This window comes from Neofelis nebulosa, chromosome X, assembly GCF_028018385.1.
Source record: "Neofelis nebulosa isolate mNeoNeb1 chromosome X, mNeoNeb1.pri, whole genome shotgun sequence".
Classification (NCBI taxonomy): Eukaryota; Metazoa; Chordata; class Mammalia; order Carnivora; family Felidae; genus Neofelis; species Neofelis nebulosa.
Window position 1 is genome coordinate 8220479 of NC_080800.1, and position 23983 is coordinate 8244461.

At 44.4% G+C, this 23983-nt stretch overlaps 1 protein-coding gene across 7 annotated transcripts in view; it reads right to left on the reverse strand.

Annotated features, from left to right (window-relative positions):
* Positions 1–23983, reverse strand: part of ARHGAP6 (Rho GTPase activating protein 6) — a 454675-nt gene that overhangs the window by 45766 nt on the left and 384926 nt on the right. For 6 of the 7 annotated variants that reach the window (XM_058713349.1, XM_058713353.1, XM_058713354.1 and 3 more), the window contains 3 exons: positions 11247–11318; positions 3876–4132; positions 1752–1947 (listed from right to left, as the gene is read on the reverse strand). In XM_058713349.1, the coding sequence (XP_058569332.1) occupies positions 1752–1947; positions 3876–4132; positions 11247–11318 (525 nt within the window). The remainder of the gene's footprint in view (positions 1–1751; positions 1948–3875; positions 4133–11246; positions 11319–23983) is intronic. The other variant, XM_058713350.1, reaches the window with a different exon arrangement.

The following is a 23983-nucleotide window of genomic DNA, read 5'->3' on the forward strand; positions in this document are numbered from 1 at the left end:
TGGTTTTAAGGGACCAAGATTAATATCCGTTTGCATCTGAACACGTCTCTTTTCTGGAGCTAAACACCATGGAAACCAGAAACGGAATCAGGGCCTTGAGAGATCACCCAGGATAATCTTGTCTCTTTTAGGCCCTACGCCGCATGTTAACTATTCCAAAAAAGGAAGCACTGTCCAGTTTTTTAGTAAGCTTAAAGGAAAGGCTATTTTTCAAATTATAATTCATGACAATTTATTTTAAAAAACAAAATAGAAAAACAAAGTTTTCTTTCTTTCACATAAGCAGTTACTCAACCTGGCACTAGATTTTAAATGATTGGAGTACAATTCTCACTTAGGACTCTTTAAAATGCTTACAGTTCACTCTCGATGCTTTTTACAGGTGAAAACTATAATTATAAAAGTATGAGTCGCTTTTTCTACCTCCTAGTGAAATTTTGGCTGAATTTACATATTTGCTGTACTGAATTCTTTAGTTGCTAAGCTATTTTTTTTTAACGTTTTTATTTATTTATTTATTTATTTATTTATTTATTTATTTATTTATTTATTTTTGGGACAGAGCGAGACAGAGCATGAACGGGGGAGGGGCAGAGAGAGAGGGAGACACAGAATCGGAAACAGGCTCCAGGCTCCGAGCCATCAGCCCGGAGCCCGACGCGGGGCTCGAAGTCACGGACCGCGAGATCGTGACCTGGCTGAAGTCGGACGCTTAACCGACTGCGCCACCCAGGCGCCCCAAAGCTATTTTTAAAAATAATTCCATGCAAGTAATATTTATTGGACACCTACATTGTATTAACCGTGATAGTAAGTGCTGGGAATTCAAAATGACTAAGAAATTTTCCTTGACCTCCAGCTTACCTTCCCAGGAGAAGAGACATACGGACACACACACACACACACACACACACACACGTACATATAAAAATTCTGTATGGACAAAGAAAGCTTCAATATGTATCAGTTTTATTATGTCATCCATACGTTACCTAGTGATTAAGACATTTAGAAATCCCCTTAATAATCCCAGTTTTACTGGAAACAATTAACTTATCTCATGTCCACAAAACGCATGCGAACACTATAGGAAACACATTCAGATTATGGAGATGGCAGTCCAATGGGCCAAAAGCCTACATCTCAGAAAAATTTTTGAAGAAGGCTATATTATTTTTAAGTCAACATATTACCTGGAGTTGAGTTGCCAAAAGGGTCATTGTGAAGGATCTGAAGTGGACATCTTCCCACAAAAACACAAATAGCCATATAGAAAGCTGTTGCCAAAAACCATGTATTTTCTATTCATTTAAGGAATGGCTTGCAAATCTTTTTGTTTGTTTGTTTCTTTGTTTGCTTGTTTGAAGCTGGACTCTTATTTTTTTTTTAAGGAAGCCTTGTTAGTAACCTCGATGCATGAAAAAGATAAAAGTGGCTGTGTTCTGTTTGAAGGGAGGCTTGGGGACAGACCCAGCCCAACAGATCTTGGCCTCCCCTAAGATACTTGGCCTCCAGGTTCACTTCTGAGGACCACTGGGCGTTGGGCGGCCTCAACACTGTCAAGTTGATTTTTGTCCCCCACAACCTTGTTCAGCCCCGTACCCTTTCAGGCACACACTCAGATCTGTAAGGAAACATCAGCCCAGAGTCTGATCAGACGACTAAAGCACTGAACTTGGGCGCTTAAATCCATGATGCTTGAATAAATGAAAGTCTCTCATACATGATCACTGACAGACAAGTCTGCTTACCGTGTTTTTCTAGATGCTGACAGCAGCTGTCCACCAGCCTCGGGACCTGTCTGTAAATGGGATTCAGACTCAGTTTCTTATCTCTGGCTTTCTCTTTTTTACTATGAGCCTCGGCAGGCAAGGAGAGTTGTAAAGCTTCTAGTAGTCGAGACTGACTGTCGTCAAGATCTGTGATAGAATCCACTGACATCGCACCCTGCAAATTATACACAGCCGTGAGCAAAGAGTGCAGACGGGGAAAATGAAAACAGCTTCCCTCAGAGGCTCTCCAATAACGCTTTTGCCCATGACTGCCTGTCACACTTACAAGAGCGCCGCTTGGTTGTACTGTTTGTACATTAGACGGAAAGCAGCAAACACCTTTCGAAAAAGTTAGGAAACTACCACAACATAGGGCCAGGTAATGGCAGTCACAATTTCGACACACAACATTTTCCAAATGGAAGACACTTCGTGCCTTGGAACAAGAGAAGAATCACATACTCGATGAATGAGGTCAAGTGAGAGGAGCCTTGGGAGTAAAAAGAAGATCGCAACTATGACTCTAGGGGGTAGAGTTTTAAAACTGGATTCCGTGGGACGGTCTTAGTGTTGTGTCCCCCCAGAAATGGCATAATGGGCTTTATCAGGGAAGTGGTTCCCGGAGACGGCTGCAGGGGTGAGGAAATGAGAGCGGGAAGAGAGGGCGGTGGATGAGAAGCGCCACTAAGCCTATGACGAGCCCGGGGGCAGCTCGTGCCCCAGGCCCTGGGGACGACTGGGAGACCATGGAGGTCAAGCATCTCAGAGGTAACCATGCCAGGGAGCCAGTGAGCTGGGCTATTTATACCACAAGCCTCAAGAGTCATTGATTAAGGGCAACTCCCGGTAGGGGCAGGGAGGCGACGTTAACATCTCGGCACTTGCAGCCTGTCATCTGCATGGGTGGGTGCCTCTGGCCATCAGAGAGAGCCTTTGGCGGAGATGGGGTGCTGGCGGGTGGGAGGAGGGCCGCCATGTTGGGAAGGGTGAGGGCTGAGCATAGGGGAGTAGCACACCAGCCACGTCGGTACAGCCCCCGGCCTTCGATGAAGCACAGAGGAAGGAGTCCGCAGCCGGTGTCCCGGCAAGGCCTGGACAGAGGAGAGGGCATCGGGCAGGCCCATTGCCGGGGCCCCAGATTCCCCGAAAGTTCCAACGTGGAGCTCAGGTGTTAGTGCCACCCAACATGCAATCCGAGAGACAGTGATAAAGCTGGAAGAACGACAATGGTGTCATTGCGTCATCTGTAAACGTAGCTGGAGCCTTGAGAACAGCAGAGGCCCAGGCACCCCCTTGATCTTGGAGAGGTCTCGAACATGGATTTTAAGTGGGGAGTGTTGGGGCTTTTACCGAGGGCAGCAGTGAGTGGCTGGGGGTGGCACGCGTTTGGGGTCTCCAGGCAAGAGGAAAAGGGGAGACCTCCCGGTGACTGGTGACCGAGGGAATTCTAGAGACGCTTATCAACGGACCCAGCCAATCACCAACCGGTTGGCCTGGACACTCAGCTTCCCTGGATCGAAACATGAAGTTTGAAGCCCCAAACAACAGCACAGTGCCTAGAACACAGCTGCCAATTAATAAATGGCACCCTGTCGTTACAGTACTAATTTGAGAGGACATATGTTCTCTCTCTCTCTCTCTATCTATATATGTATAGTGAAAAAAGTTCTATTGATGAAACAAAATCTCATTGTTTCTGAAGACCGGTAGCCAAGCCACTGGGCAAAGTGGGTTCCTGGGCTAGAGACCGAGAGAGTAACCAGAACACCTGGCCCTGCCCCCAAGCCCCACAGTCTCAAGGGCAAGTCCGGTAGTACAGCAGCAGATCACACTAGAGCACGGTCAACAGTGACACTGTGGAATGTTCAGGATCTCATGGGGCACACGGGTAACCAAGGAGGGGCCCCCCACAGCTCTGAGAGGGGTCAGGAAAAGGCTCCGAGGGTGCGCCCGGTGCCCTACAGCCAGTGCAAATTGTCCCCGAGTGGGGCCATTGACAGATACCTGGACTACATTTCCAGTTTTCACATGAGCAAAGACTCCACGAATAACGCTCTGGTTGTTTCAGCAGCGGTGTCATAGAGAAAGCACCGGCCAACTCACCCTCCTCCTGGCCCGAGGAGCCGGTTCTGGGGTGTTCGGGGACGTTGACTCATTTGGTGTTTCCGAGGTGGAGCTGAGAGATGAGTTACTGCTTGAGAGTTCTTTGTTTTGTCTTTTATTTCCAAATGGGAGGAGGGAAGCCACGAAATCGGACGCGTCCTTTTGTTCGTCCCTCTGTGAGTCCTGCTTGAGTTTATAGGCCCGGTCATTTGCAATGACTTGGGATAAGGGCATTCCAAATGCCTGTGGGATGAATTCTGGAACCAAAAAACAAACATTCACATTCAGCCATGACCGGACCAGGGAAGGCCCTCACTCGTGTTTTAGACCTCAGAGCAGACATATTCAAATGCCTGTTTCTCGAAGAACTGATTCATCAATCAAAATACAGAGGTGGCTTTTGTATTTATCAGAGTGGCCAACATTTCTATTTCTATCAAGCAGGCCAGTATGGTTTTAGAAATCTAGGCCTCTGGTCTCCCCACCCCCTGCCCTGCCCCACCGCCGACATATCTCAAGTATGTTTTAAAGGCAAAAACTTTGGGGCACCTGGGTGGCTCAGTCGGTTAAGTGTCTGACTTCAGCTCAGGTCACGATCTCATGGTTTGTGGGTTCGAGCCCCCCGTCAGGCTCCGTGCTGACAGCTCGGAGCCTGGGGCCTGCTTCGGATTCTGTGTCTCCCTCTCTCTCTGCCCCTTCCCCGCTCGTGCCAAAAATGAATAAACATTTAAAAAAATTTAAAGGACCAGACCTTTTGTTAGCCTTACACTCCCCATCTTCGATTTATGGGTCTCCAGAGCCCCCGGAACATACAAGGCATGAAAAGGCTGCATGTATCCATTTATTCAGCAGGGAGTATAAGGCTAACAAAAGGTCTGGTCCTTGCTCTTGAAGGACTCAGAGTCGGGGAGGGGGTCAGATATGTAAATAGCTACAGAGGTGTGTCTGCCACGTGCTATAAAGCAGCGATGCACGGAAGCAAAGACTGAAGTTCAGTTAAGTGGATCCACTTTGAGGTTCCCCGTAAATGAGCCAGTATGCGAAATGAGAACCCGAGAGGGGGCGGAACAGCTCGGGAGCAAGTCTTCTCTCTTCCCTTTGTGTTCCTTGTCCCCACATTCTGCCTCCAGTTGCTGGCTGGGGCTGTCACTCTTATGATCTATGCTCCAGCCATTCTGCTGGCCACATGCACAAGTGGGCTCTCATCGCTAACTGACCAGTGAAGGGCCCAGGATACAACGTGTTAAATCCTCTCGTAAGGACAATTTGGGGGGAAGGAGCATAATGCAGAGATCTACGGCTTTATTTGGAGATGTACACACGGTTGTTCTCTGGATCACGGTAGTAAATCCATATGTATATGTGTCTGTTGTAAGCACACTAATCCTTAGGGCCGGGCAATTTACTGGCAATATTTTAGATTTATGCTGAAAAGCATTAATAATTAAGTTAAATGCATTATTTCTTTTAGAGTCAAAATTACATCTCCTAGCAGCAGAATATTGGAGTCTAGGCTCTCCCTTGTTCTTATAACCCCTACAAATAAAACCAGAATGATCAAGAGAAAACAGTTGTAAGGCTTGTTTGTTCTTTGAAAGGAAAAGCTAACATTAAATCAGGTGGAAAGAGGCTTTGGAAGGTTTTCTTCCTTGATCTATGGCCAGTGATTTTTAACATCACTGGGCTAATGACCAAGTCTACATCAAAAGTAGAAATGGGGGGTGCCTAGGTGGCTCGGTGGGCTGAACGTGGGACTCTTGACTTTGGCTCAGGTCATGATCTCACAGTTTGTGAGTTCAAGCCCCACATCGAGATCCACACTGAAAGCTCGGAGCCTGCTTGGGATTTTCTCTCTCCCTCTCTCTCTAACTCTCCCTTGCTTGCTCTCTCTCTCTCCCTCCTTTTCGAAATAAATAAATAAACAAAAAAATTATCTAAAAAAAGCAGAAATGGTACTTGAGAAGCCTGCACCCTTGGTTCCATCAAAACATGAATCTGTTTTATTTTTTTTATTTATTTTTTTTTTAAACGTTTATTTATTTTTGAGACAGGGACAGAGCATGAACGGGGAGGGTCAGAGAGAGGGAGACACAGAATCTGAAACAGGCTCCAGGCTCTGAGCTGTCAGCACAGAGCCCGACGCGGGGCTCGAACTCACGGACCGCGAGATCATGACCTGAGCCGAAGTCGGCCGCTTAACCAACTGAGCCACCCAGGCGCCCCAACATGAATCTGTTTTAAAGCGAAAAATCAAAATGTCACCATTTGGGGATTTTCAGAGGATGTTTACCATTCTCCATCATTCTCAACAAACTAGGTGGCATATGATAACACACAAAAAATTAGGCATGTTTTTGAGTGACTGATGTAGACAAGTGCAGCAAGACGCAATGCTCACTATTGATAAAAGGCCACCTCCACCAACTAGCAAAATTAGAAAGCAAAGAGGTCAATACCAGACCACTGGCTGTGCACGCCAGGATTTATCGCGTAAATCAGCGCTGTCTTGTGTATGGGAATAATCAAATCGTCTTACTTCAAAAAAACCGGGGAGGGGCGCCCGGGTGTCTCAGTTGATTAAGTGGCCGACTTAGGCTCAGGTTAGGATCTCACAGCTTGTGAGTTCGAGCTCCGCATGGGGCTCTCTGCTGTCGGCACAGAGCCTGCTTCGGATCCTCTGTCTCCTCTCTCTGCCCCTCCCCAGGTTGTTCTATCTCAAAGATGGGGCTACGGACTCCTCTCTTAGCCAGTTTTTCCACATAAGGAAAACCAACCAGACTCGTTTAGAGTTGCTGATACCCCTAGAAAAATGGTTTCCTTTGGTATCCATCGTTTTTAATGTCCAAACCTCTGTCACCCTGCTTGCAAATTGGAATAATTGAATACCAATTAAATAGATGGAATACAAGCCTCTCCATTTTTATTTCTCTTTTATTCTTACTCAAGAGCTGATCCTCTAACAGAGTTTTTATTTTTCCCTAACAGGCTTTCTTTCCTGGCTGAGTTTATTTATCCTGTCAGTGACAGGGTTTTAATGTAGTCTCTGGTTTCTTGTCGTTGTCTCTTGAGAACCCTTACAGGCTTCAGAAAGGAGGCCTCTCCATGCTCTAAACTTGTGTCACAGTGTCTACAGTCCCTGGAAAATTCTAAGCAGGATTTTTGAATATTTCTGCTTCTCCAAATGTGGCTATTGTCAAATTGAGGACTCATCACAAATCTATTGAGCAAAACCTTCGTTGGGTGTAAATAAAATGTTGGGTGCACATGCTCGTCTGCAGATTCAAAACGCTTCTCTTAGGGGGGAAAACCCTAGAGACTCAGTGTTGATAGTGGCTAATACAGCTGATAATAGGTTTTTAAAACCAGATGGACATTTCCCAAGACTCACTGTTCTGGGGCCAGGGACAGTGTGTGTCATGTTCTAATCTACAGTATGTGTTTGCTAGGAACACTGCCTTCCCTGCTGGGTTCGTTAGTAGCAACTGTGAACTTTCCCGCCCGGTGAACCTTGGCTCCCTACTGCCACTTCCGTATCTGTGCCTTCCCGCCATGTGGCAGAAACCTGCCTGTGCGAGGTTCCGCTTGCCTCCCGCTCATGGCTCTCTTCTATTGTCACTGACTTTGACTCATGGTCAGACCCCTGATCTACCCTCACTGTTGGTGGCTTGGATGTCTACCTAAAGGGCCCATCTAATTCCCCGTCCTCACATCTCCTGACCTTCTCCTCTCCTCTTACTTTTTCCTTCCTGCCATCTTTTCCAACCACTTGCTCAGTCCCACCCTGGACCGTGTCCTCACCAGAAGTGATTCCGCCTCTAGATTCAGGCTTCTTCCCTCCACTCGTGTCCTACTCCCATCCCAAGTTCACATGTTACACTGCAGTGTGGCAATCTGTTAAAGCACACCATTAAGATGTCCCTTCTCCTTCGTACGCTTTGATGGCGTCTCAATGTTCTCGGCATGCAGACCAAACATTGTGCTGGGGCCCACACGGTCCCGTGCAAGGTGGCCCCTTCTTACTCTGCCCTGCGCTCGCCCCCACCTCTGGTTCTCTGAGTTCTGGCAACAGCACTCAAAGACAGCGTTTCGTGCGTTCTCTTCGCGAAGTTCCACATGGTGATAACTGATACTCGATTTTTCTACTTGGCGTGATACCAGTTCGGCACAAAGAAAGGTGCCACGCCTAAATTATCGCCAGATTTTATATCCATAAATATACGGCATAATCTGAAAATATCCTGTGGAGAGGGGACCTGCCTCGCAGACTTAGGCCACAAAAAAACCTACTCCCCCTGTGCTCTGATTAGGAACCACATTAACTGGAACAAAGTAGCTATTTTAAAATCCTTTTCCCCCAAATGATTTCTTTCTTGACACAAGAAAGAAACTTTCTGAAGTTCTGAAAGTTTAAAAAATGCTTTTGGGTTGCCAAGTAATTTAACTAAGAGAAATTAAGGACTGGGAAGCATTCTGTATGAAAATATGTTTTCCGACCCAGCATCAATCTTGAATTAGTTTCCATATGGAATTCAAAAGTCATATGGGCAGGAGGGACACAGCAGTGTCACACGATCTGCTGTGTTTCATGTCCAGGCAATTAAATAAAATGCAGGACGTAATTCATTCTGATTGAATCAATTAATCTAGCAGCATATCCAACACTTAATGAATCACTCTTTATTGGGAGAGCAATTCGATTCTAAAAAGCTGCCCCTATTTATTTTTAGATGACCTAACCCAAGAGGTCACTTAGAGTTTCCTGTTTTCCTTCTTTTACTCTTGGATTCAAATGATTATCATTTTCCACATGTGCAGCTGTTAGGAACCCCAGTGTTAATATTCAAGTGGAAGAAAATCATGTGAACCATTACAACCATGTAAGACCTACATGCTACCCCCTCACGCTCTGGTCCCCAGGTTGTTCAGAAAACATGCCATTTAATTAAGAGCTACTTTAAAAGAGAAAAAAAAAACCCTCTTTTGCCATGAAGCCTAATATTTCTCCCTTTAGTTGGATGGGCGATGTGTCTTTTCTTTTTTTTTTTTTAATATTTTTTTAAGTTTATTCATTTATTTTGAGAGAGACAGAGACAGCACAAGTGGGGGAAGGGCAGAGAGAGAGAGAGGGAGAGAGAGAATCCCAAGCAGGCTAGCTGCCAGCACAGAGCCCGACGTGGGGCTCGAACCCACGAAACCGTGAGATCATGACCTGAGCTGAAACCAAGAGTCTGATGATTCACCGACTGAGCCACCTAGGCGCCCTGATGTGTCTTTGGAGCACCAGGACTTGCCTTCCTTTTCCCAGCCAGTTCCCTGGGCAGCCTTCTAGAACTCCGCCAAATTTTCACCGGGCCTGTGTAATTCCTAAGTACGATTTGGTCTGCAAAATGTATAATGGCTCAGTACATATTGGTCAATTACTTCCCCTGGCCCTTCCTTTTCTGCTCATTCACATCCTTGCTTCCTGTTGTTCTGTAATATAAGGAAGCACACACACATCTCCCTCTGTTGAGGGAACTCAGTCGTCTCCCGCAGAAAATGCTCATTCTGCTCAGTCTAGCCTGAATGGGCACTTGTGAAGAATCACTTGAAAGTCTGCATTCTGAGTATTCAAATCCTAGTATTCATATCATCATCCTAGAATAAACCAACTTTAAAGGTACACATTCCTAATGCAAGTCTGTGTGGTCCCATTAATTCACTTTATAAACACTGAGAATTACTCTAATCTAGTGAGGCAAAGGTCGTCAGTGGCAGGAACAGAAGGAGCAAAACCTCTAGTTTAAAAAAGCTATCCTGGTTACTAATAGCCATCGAAAAATAAGGGTAAGAACATATGAACGGATTAAAAAGAACACAACTTATCAGACTGCGATAGGTAGCTGGACAAGAATTAAGGCCCTTTGCCCTGATTATACCAGCAACAGATTCTGCTGTGACACGATGTGCCCTGGTGAGTCGCTAGTCAATATGGACCGGAATTCGCATGTTAGAAGCCGCACATTCATAGTTTATAGAATCTCTCCTGTCCAGTGCCCTTACAGACCGGTGGAATTATACTTTCTGGGGTAGGGGTCTGCGCACTGGGAATTTTAAAGGCTGCACACAGTTTTATTCTACTGTGCAGCCAGAGGTAGGGAATCACTCATATTTTCATCTCCTTTTCTCCAGTGTGAGGTAAACATTTGAAATGTCTGGAGACATCCTGGTGGGGGGCAGTGCTACTGGCATCTAGTGGTAGGGGCCAGAGATGCTGCTGAGCGTCTCACGCAATGAACAGGACAGCCTCCATAACAAAGAATTATCCAGCCTAAAACGTCAGTAGACCCAGGTTGAGAAATCCCGCTCTGAGGGAAGTAAAACATCGATTCTCCATTCTTTAGGACTTTTCAGATCTCCTTTGAGTCCAAAAACCAAATGTCGTGACACTTTAGGCACAGTTCAAGACGTGGGTGTAGAGTCTGGGATCGATGGTGTGGACTAGGTCTCGTCCCGTGCCGACCGCAATGCGTTCATTTTTATACCTTCAGTTTTACTGCCTTCCATTTCTTTTCAAGCAGAAATTCAATCATTATAGAAAAGAACTCCGAGGTGAGACATACGGGTCTCCTCACTCAACACTCATTCATTGTGTCACATAAAATGGAAATACATTCATACGACGGCGCTGTTCCGCGGTCATTTCATATGGGCCCATACAAACAAGCCACAGAAAGTTGTACTGTGCTAATGGGGCCCAGGTGCCCATTATGCAGGCTCAGTGAATATTAGTTAAAAATGACCACAAATACCTCTCAAAGAGTGGCTAATGTGTCAGCTCCCTAAATAGACACAGAAGGGACACAGAACAGTATGAAGACAGTCGACAATCCCCAAAACATATAGGGCAAAACATAAGCCTGCTGCGATCCAACACAGAAATGCGGAGAATGGCCCATCTCCAGTAGCTCATGAGGATGAGACTGTTTCTTTCCAGTAGTCATGGTAGGCAAATCCAAACTTTTTCTCATTCAACTAGCCCTGCCTAACTATCTGGCCTTGCCAGACAGCTGGTTAGCGTTAGAGATGCTGTCCATGGCTACTCAACCCAGGTTCTTCTTATGCGTTGCTGATTGGCCAGCATCATAATTGGAACCATAAACTTGGCCAAGGTCACACTTTGCTCAAACCACTTGAATTCATCAGCTCAGTACAGGGCCACTCAAACACAAAAGAGTAGACCAAAACAGGCTTTAATGACATTCTGTTGTAGAAAGCCAGTTTACATAATAGAGTTGAACTGCATAAATCCATGCAATTCAAAAACCCCACCAAATTCAACCATTATGCTCCACGGAGGATGCATCCACTGTGGTTCCTTCTGTCCTTTACCTCGGTCTTTGTTTTTCTCCTTTCCTAGTGAATCCAGTTTCTTTCTCAAAGATTTCTTTCTCTTCTGCCCATCTGCAAATATTAAAAGAATGACAAATTGTAAACACAAGCTATACGTGTGACATCTTACACTATCAGTGACTACATTTGAGCAAAAGCATGACTTCTTGCTTACTTCACTTATAATTTGGCATTTTAAACAGAGTAATGGCTCTGAAAATACATGAAAATCCCTGACGCGGGCAGTACGCACAGCCAGAATCTTGATGTACGCTCCTAAATTTTGTTTCAATCATGGAAAGTACACGAAACTTACCTCCTTCAGAATTAACTTAGTGGTGACACTTAGATATGTTTGCTATTACTATTACATGAGTCTCTTCCTATTTTCACGTTTACGCAAACCAATGTCATCTGGAATCAAATGTCCAGAAGAGGAAAGTCAACAGTACATATTATTCTGACATTTATAAGCTGGTAGAGTGTAACTGGATAAGGAAATGAATCCAGAGGTCCAGAGAACTCAGACAAGCTATTGCTGCACCATCTACTAACTGTGTGACTGTGGGCAAGTCTCATTGTCCTCCTCTGTAAAATGGGCATTTCATGGGGTTGCCGTGAGAACTAAATGAAACGACGCATCTAAAGGGCTTCAGGGGGACCCCGACACATGTGCATAAATTCAGCTCTACTTTCTTTTTGGTGTTTGCATCGTATTCCATAGTGTAGCTGTGCCATAATTTAATTAACCATTCCCCCACCCAGGGACATTTGGGTCATTTCTAATTTTTCACTATAATAAGTAAGGCATAATATCCATTTAGCGTCTTGTCCTCACAACAAATGTACTTGCACATCTGGCTCGTTCACCAAATAATAAAGATACCACTCATATCAGTAGGCAGCTGCAGTCGGATTCCTGGGATGTCATGGCAAGAATGCATTTCGGGATTACACAACCATCAATTTAACACGCGGGAGGTGCAAACTGGAAATCCGCACTGCCATCAAATAAGGGAAGTGTAGCCCGTGCCGTGAAGAAACTTATGTTTAAGAGGGGGATTACGAATTGTTTTCTTACAGGACACGCTAAAAAGTGTAGTGCAGAGAGAGACTCAGACACTCTCCAATAAAATTTAAAAGCAAGACTCTGATATCAGGAAAAGACAGCATGCACATTCTTAAACAGAAACGAGCGTTCCTGGGATCCTCTCGGGGCTACAGATGTTCCCAACTCCTTCTCTCTGAATTTTTGGAGGCAAAAGACATCACACAGTAGTCGACAGACACATCCGATCCGTCCTCTTTCAAAAAGCAAAGAAATATTTCAAAAATGAGTCTCCTCCCACAAGGTAGAAATAGTTCCTAAGAGTCTTTACCTTTGCGGTCATGAGATTTGTATAGAGGAAATTTAAGTAAGTCAGTTGTAATGTGGTAGAGAGCCATCAGTCTCTTTCATTACAGGTATGTTCTTATCTCCAGTGTCTAAAAGATGATTAACGATACGGCCTCCCATAATTTATTATACATGTACCACAATAAACATACTAACAACCCAAGATTCAAATCCATTCTCCAAACAGGCTTTTACTTTGTAACACTTTATTCACTAGTTCACATCACCACATGTATTTGACTGTAACAAGAGTATATGTCCTTAAAAAATTCTATCATTCCTTCATTTTTTATTAGTTGACCCAGAAGAATAACTAAACCAAACAGTAAAGCTTAAGAGACTTGGTTTTTATAACCAGCGGGCAGATGCCAAAATTCAAGCAAGTTGTCAAAGAACCACAATACATATAGGATAGGGAACATTTTCTTTTAAGATAGAAGGAATGTCTTAAACTTCTTTTTAATTGGAAGATGTAAAATATGTAAAGATGTGTATAAATATAAATACACAGTTTAAATAATATTGAGGAGGCCAACTCCCACATGACCAACAGTGAAGTTCAGAGGTAGACTATTCCCTGTACCCAAGTCTCCTGTGTGCCTACCTCCCCCTCACCCAGGGTAATCATTGCTCTGATCTTTGTAATAATCAATCATCTGCTTTTTCTTTACAGTTTTACTATCTATGTATCCATTTATAAGGAATATATTTCCTTTTTCCTGCTTTCGACTTCACACAGATGGAATCACGCTCTAAGTATTCTTTCTTGCCTCATTTATTTCATTCATCGACATTTCTGAAATTCATCCTGTTGAGGCAGGTGGCTGTAGGTCACTCATTTTGATTCCTGTACACTGTCTTCTGGTATGAATATACCATGGTTATTTCCCCCATTGAACTATTGATGGAGATTTGAGTTGTTTCTAGCTTGGGACTGTCGAGAACAGTGTTTTTGAAAAATTTTGTGCATGTCTTCCCATGTACATGTCCAAGAATCACTCTGTGGTCCTTTGAGTGTGGTTCTAGGACCACTGGCATCAATACCGCCCCGGGAAATTGGAACTTGTTAGAGCTGCAAAGTTTATGGTCCCATCCCCAAAACTAGTGACTCAGGAGCTCTGGGGTGGGACCCAGCAGTGTGTGCTTTAACATACACTCCAGGGGGGTTATTCTGGTTCTCACTGAAATCTAAGCACCACTGTTCTAGGGTAGATATGTACAAGCTGCATTGCCGGGTCAGCACGTATGCAATCTTAGGCTTTACTCCCGAACATCGAACGCTTTCCGTGTCGTTCTGCTAATTGCTATTCGCACCAGCATGAGAGTTTACAGAGTCCCACAAGGATAACATGTACTTCAAACTCCAAAATTCCAAACAATATCTTGAAGCCTCCTTATAGGAAATAAAAATATGTGATCTTTGTGAATAGTGACCTATGATTAAAAAAATGCTTAGCTAGGGGGTACCTGTGTAGCCTTGGCTCTAGTGACATTTGGGGCCAGAGAGCTCTTGGCTGTGAGGAACTGCCCTGTGCACAGTAGGATATCTAGCAGCATCCCTGGCCTCGGTTTACTAGATGCCAGAACACCCACCCATTCCCTGTTGTGACAACCAATAATGTCTCTGGACATCGCCAAATGTCCCACGGGGGCAGAATCACTCTGGTTAAGAAGCACTGGTCTGTGTGTCACAGAAGAATATAAAAATGTTTATAAATCATTGAGCTTTTACGTATCAGGCTGAATAACAATTTCTTTCAGTTTCTAAAGAATGTGAGTCTGCCTATAGCTATGTTTCTACCAGATTCCTGACTACATGTAGGGGAATAAAGCAGGTTCTGTGAATAAGCAGCCTTCTATGTCTTTGTACGAAGTGTCTTGTCCTCATTTAGATCAGATGTAGAAGGACGTTTGATGGTGAACAGCTGTATGAATAGATGGTGGATGGATGAGGAGACCTCCTGGCTAGTCCACCCCTGGCCAGAGCAAGGATTCAGAAAGAAATTGTACAAAGACAGGTTTCTCAGCAAATGGAGCTGTTCAGCAGTGGAATGAACTCCCTCAAAAAAAAAACAAAAAAGAGGCACCTTTCACTGTGGCCCTCCATCCCGTTTGCTCCCTCCGTCTTGCATCCCTCACTCTGGGGGAAGCCACATGACGAGTAACCCTATGCAGAGGGCCATGTGGTAGGGAACTGGTGTCTCCAGCCAGCAGCCACGTGAGTGGGCCCAGACCCTGACCCTCCTGCCCCAGTCAAGCCTTCAGATGGTTGCACTCCCAGTGGAGCTTGGGGGCAAACCTCATGAACCAGAACCTGAACCAGAACAACCACACTGTGATATTTCCAGAAACCCTGTGAGATAGGAAATATTGGTTAGTTTTTAAAAAAAAGGGAGAAAAAAAAAAAAAGATGCCCAGCTAAATGCACGCGGTATCCTAGATGGGATCTTGGGTCGGAAAAAGGATATTAGTGGGGAAACTGGTGAAATCTGAACAAAGTCTGTAGTTTGGCTGATAGCAATGGACCAATGTTGGTTTCTTCATTGTGATAAGCATGCCAAGGTTACATAAGATGTTATCATTAAGGGAGATTGGCTGAGGGGCATAAGGGAACTCTGTGTTATCTTTATAACTTTTCTATAAATCTAAAATTATTCTAAAACAAAGTTGTTGCTTTAAAAATTTTTTAATGTTCGTTTTTTAAAAAAATTTAAAAAAATATTTACTTATTTTTGAGAGAGAGAGAGAGAGAGAGAGAGAAGAGAGAGGGACAGAGACAGAGATAGGGTATGCGCAGGGGAGGGGCAGAGAGAGAGAGAGAGAGAGAGAGAGAGAGAGAGGGGCACAGAATCCCAAGCAGGCTCCAGGCTCTGAGCTGTCGGCACAGAGCCCGACCCAGGGCTCGAACCCACGAACCGCGAGATCATGACCTGAGCTGAAGCCAGACACCTTGTCAAGCATGTTGTTTTTTAAAAAGCCCTTTCTCCCACGTCCTGGACGTATTCAGGCAAAAGGTTGAAACCTCATGTGTCAAGCATGTGAGAAGGTGGAGGCTTACACGGCTCACCGAAGCGCTTTGAAACATACAGACTTGGGAGCGCAACTCTGTGGCAAGAGGTGACTCAAGAGCCAGAGTCTCTGACCTGGCTGAAACTACTGAGATAATCTTCCTATTCACATGTCCCTGATCTGAAGGAAAACATGTGTGTTAGGTCAGTATAAAGCATCAGTTATATCTGCCTTTCTGGCGTACCATGTTTTCTGGAAAGGGAGTGGACAGATGAGAGACTTAACCAGATTTATTTTTATGGCCCCAGTGACGTTTTCATAGGTGGCTGATTAGATTGTCTTATGATACTGCCTATTTCTTAGGTTCCCTAAATCCCTCTTCAGCGTAAGTTATCCAGACTTGGTGCTTGACGTTTGCATCCAAGAACACTGATCAGTGTATCAATCTGTTTGCTTTTTAAGTTCCCATGCCTGTTCTGATAAACCAAAATACGGTTTTTAAATTATATGTATGAATGTGGAGAAGGCGAGCTATACAATCTATGCATGTCTTATAAAAATGTTTGCTAAAACTATATCCTTCACTAAAACTCAAATTCATCCTTTGGTCTCATCCTTCCCCTTTTGAGGGCTCTCAAGCCACAGACCTCCCAACACTAAGGCAAGAGGAAGACTAAACCAGATACTTTATTTCCAGTTTGGGACAGGAGGTCTGTCAAAGAAGTTGTAATATTATTAACAGCCCCAGGGGCGCCCGGGTGGTTCAGTCGGCTAAGCGTCCGACTTCGGCTCAGGTCACGATCTCGCAGTTCGTGGGTTTGAGCCCCGCATTGGGCTCTGGGCTGACAGCTCAGAGCCTGGAGCCTGCTTGGGATCCTGTGTCTCCCTCTCTCTCTGCCCCTCCCCCCGCTCATACTCTGTCTCTCTCTGCCTCAAAAATAAACATTAAACATTTTTTAAAAAAAATATTAACAGCCCCTGGCACTTGAGGGCCATTCATCGAGCCCACACTCTGTGTCTAGTGCCTTCCAATGGTTAATGTCAGCGGTGTAAGTTACTTTGGTAAGTGAACGCGGAAAACACAGTGGAACTGATGAGAGCTGGGCCACCAGAACCTCAAAATCACACTCCGGGAAAAGTCAGCTGGGCATTGGAGACAGTCCCTGCCATTGCTCAGTAACGATGCTCATTAGAATGGATTCAAAATAGCCCCTGCTACTTTGAGTTGCCATTCAAAGTCCATCCTGAGAAATGGAAGGGAGGGCAGCCCTGACAAAAGGGGGTGGGGGGAGTAATAAGCAGGAAAGTGGCTACCTCTGCCTCTTGGCAGGAAACGTGGCAGCAAGTCCAGGATAGGGGACCCAATGGGACCAGTGCAATGCTCCATCCAGTCTGAGAGCTGAACTAGGCTTAGCCCCAGAGGATTAGGAAGAGAGCCAAAGCAGCAATCTGGCCTCTGTTCGCAAACAAGTGCTCTCTGTCCAGGGATGTTGCACCACAGAACGTGACGAATCTCCTTGGCGTCAGACTTTATTTACACTCTAACGGTTATCTGTTTAAACGGCATCTTCCCCCCAGAAAGTGGTCTCATCCCCCATACTCTGACCCGTCCCTGCTCTGTCCACCCCTCCATCCAATGCTGACGAAGCGCACGTTGTAGGCGAGACCGAGCTAGGCACTATGACCCCAGGTGAATGAACGCCATCTCTGCCTTTGAGAAACTCAGAGTTCAGTGCCAAAGACAGACACATGATAACTTCATGAAAGGAAAATGAAGAAAAGCCGCGGTGGGGGCATTTAGCAGGCGAGAGGTCCGAAGCGAGAAGGCAGTCTCCAGCGCTTCGGAAGGCTAACGTTTGCTTGCGTTCAGTCTTAAAGGACGAAGCGACGCTTCGCAGGGGCCTTTGAATTGTGGTGGGGGTTTCCTCCCAATAGATCACATGGTGACTGTTTAGTCTAGGAGATCCTTTCTCATCATACACCTGCCAATGTTTTATTCCTAGTAATCCAACCCTTTCTCAAGCAAAAATTCTGTTGGTGAGAAAAGATGAGAAAATTGCTAAATCAGGAGTGAAGTGACAGTTTTTTAGGTGGGAACTAGGGCTTAAGAGAGTGACAAATAAGAATCTGGAAGAAAACAATCTACATAGAAAAAGTGGAAAACAACGCACTCAAGCCCAAACCGGTCCCACTGTTCAGTCAGCTTTGGATCGCACTACATATATATTTTTTCATGTTATTTTCAAGAAACCTTCCATTCTATAGCCTCTCAGTAATTTAATCAAACCTATAGGTTCTTCCATTGACCTTGATGGAAATAGGAGGCAGGCAGAAACAGGGTGATTGAGTCATCTTGCTTGGTATAAACCTCGATGAATTAAACATTGTTTCATCATCCTTCAGGCACCTTGTGCATTAGATTTTCTTAAGATCTGTTTCCAAAGTGTCTATTTCTCAGGGAAGAAAATATTTATGGCATTCTTAAGCAATACAGATGCCTCTCCTTGGGGCCAAGGCTCCCCGAAGTACTTGTGAAATGTACCAGTCCTCACAGTTTACATGTGGAAGTGGTGGTGAAATGATCAAAGCTGCGGTCAGAAAATGAGAACATTCTGTGAATCTCTCGCTGTTGTAAAGGGAGGCAGCTCTTGGGGGTCACCATGCTTCCAGGTAAATGCTAAGAGACTTTTTCCATTTTATGTCAATTATTTTGGCAACGTAATAACTGGTCATGATCAAATGATGTCCCAGAAGGATCTTTTACTTGCTGTCATTTTTTCCATATTCAAATGTTACGAGTAAAGAAAAAAAAAAGCTATAAGCTCATGTTCCAGAGGGGCAGCCTGGGCAGTGACTTTTCCTAAGCTAGGAGCTAGTCTGTCTCTCCTGGCATCTGAGCTTGCATTTCTTATCACACATTCCTTAAATCAAAAACAATGTTTTTAACTTAGCCTAGGTAGGCATTATATTCGCAGAGACAGAAGTTTCCAAATATCAGAGCAAGAAAAATGGCTTTTGGCAAGTCTTTTCCTTGAGCCATATCTCTTTCCTTGGAGCATAAGGGAAAGAAAGCAGGCAGGACAACAAAAAGACAGAAATCGCTTATCCCAAAGAAATACCCTGGATTGTTAAGGAAATTAAACTCCACATTACAGAAGTTTCGTCATTAGTTGATTTAAAGCGAAAGCCTGTAGTTTGAGTTGAAAAGGTAGAGTCAGACAAGGGTATCGACGCACAGTATGATTTTTGACCTGTGTAAGGGTCCGTTATTATTTACTTTCTTTTCGCAGATATTGTTCCAGAGTGAACAAGTAAGAAGGGAATCAAATGTCTTTACCTCTTTGGTTAGATTTATTCCTAGGTGTTTTATGGTTTTTGGTGGGAATCAAATATCTTTAAACCATAAACTTGAAGCCTTGGGAACTCTTCCAAATCTCTGCCAGTAGCTCTCTGAAAACAGCTCTTACAGATTCAATAACTGGATAAATGATGGAATTAGATGAAAACTATGAGGCTCTTCATCCTTTCCTTTTCCATCCTTGCTTTTGATTATTCTTTGAGCCATACGAAACAATTCTTTACGATATGGAAACAGTATCTGAAACATGACGAGATACTACGACTGAATTTTAAATCCATTCCCTTCAATTTCTCAAATACTTCCTGAGCCACAGATCTATGCAAAGGCCCTGTGCTAGGTACTAAAGCAAATAAATGTGTCTAGGCTTCCTCCCTTGCAACCTGGGATGAATACTCACCCCAGGGTCATGAAAGGAATCTGAGGTTAAGCCAATTCTGGCGATTTCTTTCTGCCTGCCAGTATGGACTGGGGCACTGGCAGATGCTGCAGTTCTGGGGATGAAGAACGGAGGAAAGTCCACTGGGAAGCAGCAGGGAAAATACTTCTCTATTATGGACAAGATACCTGATGAGGAGTCTCTGCTTCTTCACGCTGCCAGAGAGGAAGTGACGCCGGTGGCTGCTGTAGTCATTTTGTGACAAGGGAGGCCAGCCAAAGAAGAAAGTGACCCACTGCTTACGGTCGAGGAGAAATGCACGAGTACCGGGACTAGCCTACCTGTGGGCTCCTTATAAAGTCATACAATCAGTCTCTTTATTATTTAAGCCACTTTGGGTTTGGTGTCCATAATTTACTGCCAAAGCATCTTAGCAGTAGACAATCCAAAACTCTGCTGTGGGATGTGTTTTTCAACTTCTATTTGCACTATCCTCGTCCTGTAATGCCAGGTATCCCTAAGAAAGACATCCTTGAAAGGTTTGAATTTGTGTGTGTTGGGTGGGATCGAAGATAAAGAGGCTAAGAGGAGGGAGATCAGATTACAAGGATCCCTCAATCTGTAAATAAGTCTGGTCCTTAAAGAGAAATATTGCTAAGTTCTCGGTGAGCAAAGCAGAGAGCAGTAACAAAGCTAATAACCAACCCATACTGGAGATTGACTTATTATTGAAGTCGTCCATTTAATGTGTAACCTACATTCCTATAAACTGCATGATGGCATCAGTTATTTAAGCAACTCAGAAAAACACTAACTTTTCTTTCTCGTTCAGCGCCACCAAGAGAATCGGTTACCCACTTTGAAAAACTATCTGATCGATCTAATATAATGTAAACATTTAAACATAGTTATCTACATTTACATTTAAAATAACAATATAATATAAACACTTTAAATTAATATAAACACGTAAAACATCTGAGATTTACAAAAAGCCACATTGTTAAAAAAAAAACACTCTTATCGCAAAATAAGGTTAAGATAGTGAAGAAATTGAAACGAACAGAATAGTATACTTGATCAGTGGCAAAGATAATAACTATAAATTACTATATGCAATTAATATGACTGTCTTAAAACAGAGGTCAACAAGCCTTTTCTGTAAAGGTCGAGATAGTGAATATCTTCAGCGTTGTGGGCCATATGGTCTCTGCTAAAAGCAACCTTGGGCCATATGGCAACAAACCAGTGTGCTTGTGTTTTAATAAAACTTTATTCATAAAAATAGGCAGTGGGCTGGATTTGGCATTTGGGCTGCAGTTTGTCCACTCCTGTCTTAAGTGAAGACTGCTTAAGCTGCTTTTTCAGAGCTTTGCATTTGTAACAGTTTTATAAATGCCCGGTAATTCAATTGTTAAATCATCTTGAGGGCTCGATTTCAAATTATCTAGAAAGCCTGGTTGGTTTCAAAAACCCCTTGGTATTTAATTTCAATGAATACTTATTTGCGTCTGTTTCACCCATGGGGAAATAAAGAAAAAAGCAAAAATGGGAGCTCCTGTTCATATTTCCGGGATGAGACATTCTTTGTAATTATCAAGTTTACTTTTGGGCCATGCTCCCAACAGAGAGAATAGCATAGTCTTGAGCTCTTTGAAAGGTGCCAGAATATTCCAGAAACTGCAGTGACAAAAGTTTTGTTCAAAATGCCGACACCTTGTGCAATAATCGTTGCTGCTCCAAAAAAGATATATAAATATGTACAAATGTGACCAGCAGGGACAAGACGTTGGATAGAAAACTTCTGTCTGAGAACATAAAGGGAGCCATTTGTGAATACAAAGGCACATAGTATATGGCTTAAAGAAACACATGCTATCCTACCGGGCTGCCCGCTCAGCACCAGAACAGAATGGAACAGCAGCAGACATTTGAGAACTTGACATGGTAACAGCCCTGGGGTACAGAGGAGAGCATCCAAGAAGAAAATTACAGGAGAGCCTGCAGAGAAATCTCTCCGTCATTCCTGGCTTTTGCTGGAATGCGTAGACAAGGCAGCTTGTATCTGTAAGGGTCACCAGTGGTCACTTGGATAAATGCCATCCACTGTGCTATCTTTTAAGAGAATTGATGTACTCGTGCATTCTCCATTGACCGACTAGGAAATCCTTGAAGATGGGGACTGCTTTTGACATGATATTATATTCTCCATTAAAGGCTTCTACCTCTTAAGAACCTAAAGCCCCACATATTTACTTCCTCCAGGTTGTACAGCTAGTTCGGTATTGAGAGGGAGACAGAAGGAGAGGGAGAGAGAGAAAGAGGGGCGGGGGAGAGAGCGAGAGCGCAGGGAAGCTGTACCAGAAGGCCTCCCAGATGGCACTCTACAGCCGGGCCCTAGGCAGAGGAGGCACTAGATGCTTAGGCCAAGGGTCTCACCGAGGCTCATTTCTGTGGCCCTACGGAAATAATGCCCCATCTACCTTACCAAGGCCCTAAGAGCCCCAGCAAAGAACAGCTAAGTTTTCCACACTGACCTTTTTGTTCTTTTCTTCCTGATTGCCTTTTTTCTATTCCATCTGCCTTCCGAGACTGTGTTATTCAAACTGCGGGTCATAAACTATTAACGAATCAGGAAAACGTAGTGGGTCATGACAAGTGCATTATAGAAAACGATACAGAATCAAATAGAAGAGGGCAGGAGAGAACATTATAGACGACATCGAAGTGTATGTCTGATGAGGATAAGCAGCATTTGGTTCACGTGTTTCCCGGACTGAGATGTAAAATGTAAGTCTTGCTGTAGAATTGAAGTTTGAAATTCAGTGCTCTAAGACGGACAAACTTAAATCTGTAGTGCATTCTCGGAACAGGCTGCAAACAAAATGGATTTCTTCTTTTGTATGCAATAGTGTGATAAATGGCTTTGATAGTGACCGCAGTTGGCAACAGGGGCCTGGGGGGTTTTGTTAAAAGAGGAGATTCGGTGGTTGAAGATTACTCTAATGGGTTTAGGTGTGGTGGGAAGAGTAGGAGAGAAGCCCTGGATTGAGGAAAGCAGGTGGGGGCCTCTGGCTACAGTTAAGGTGAGACAGATGTGAGACAAAGTGATATGGCGCCGATGGCAATGGTGACACGTAAGGTTTGTTGAGAGTATATACAACTTCCGGAGATGTTTTCAGCTCACGTTGCTTACTTCGCTTAAATCTCACATCAACCCTACGAGACCATCAGTCAGAGTTGGGGACTGGGCATGGGGTGACGCGGTAGGGAAACACTGACAGGTCAAAATCATTCCTGGGGATCCTGGGGGAAAGGAGAGAAAGGCGTGGATGATGCTCTTTAGAGAGACAGGGAAGAGGAAAGGAAGGAGTTTAATTTGAAAGGACATGTGCATGCGTGCGTGCGTGCATGCATTCATCGACTTCCAAGGATTTGCTGAAGGGCAGTGGAATGGGGCGGAGACCCGGGCAGTGTAGCCGGTGCTCCAGATTCAAAGAGAAGTGAGACTTGGCCTTGCCCTGGGGCAATCCCAGTCCCCTGGGAGGTCCCAGAAAAGGTGAGTGTGGGCACAGGAAAGATAGCACGGGCTCTGCCGCTCATACCACAGAGATACGTGTTGAGGGCCTCTGAGCCCGGCGGTCCCACGTTATTCTTTGATCACCCTATGGGGTGACGTTTGCTTCCTCTCAGCATTTCTATCTACCTAAAGTGGGGTTTGCAGATTTTACCCCGGGCTTCAATTTCAATTTTACTTACACAGAAGGCTTTGACAAAGAGTTCTAGCACATCACCTCTTCACCTGGGCCACGCCAGCAAGAATAATACAGAAAGAGGATAGATAGATTTTCTGTCTAGGGCTGTTACATAAACACCCAAGCTCATGTTCCTGGCCCGTCAGGTTGCCCTCATTTGTTTGAATCACCACTTACATCACCAGTCGCATTTAAATCCCAAAGACAGCTTCAGGGTGACCCTACCCCAAAATATCACTTTCTCGATTTCACGGAGTTGTTTACTTGGGTTTTACACCGCCTGAGAGACCACGGTGAGGGACCACTTCATAAGGAAGCCATACAATTGAGCGATTTTGAGGCATACTCTTTTCCTAGACCATTGGGCACATTTTCTTAGACCGTCAACTATTCCTCAGTCCATGACACTGTTTTCAAAATACGTAAACGAAGCCTTTCTCAGCTGTGATATCAGAAATTAACTGAAGGGAGAGGGGGGGAAACAAGAGGACTAAAGAAAACAGGAACGTACACTTCTGTCTCGTGGAACCATTCAGCTTTAGAAACTTGCCTTACAACATAATGAGGTTAAGCCATAGCGCCTACACTAACATGCTTTACTGATTGTGGCAGAAATCAGTCATTTCCTTTCGTGTTACCTTAGACAGCAAATTTTTCCTGTAAAGGGCCAGATAGTAAACACTTGAGCCTGCGAGACATATGGGCTGTCACAGCTCCTCAATTCTGCCTTCGTTACATGACCGATCTGTAGACGGCATGTAAATGAATAAGCATGGCTGGGTTCCAGTAAGATTTGATTTACCAAAACAGATGGTGAGCTGGGTTTGACCAGCAGGCCAG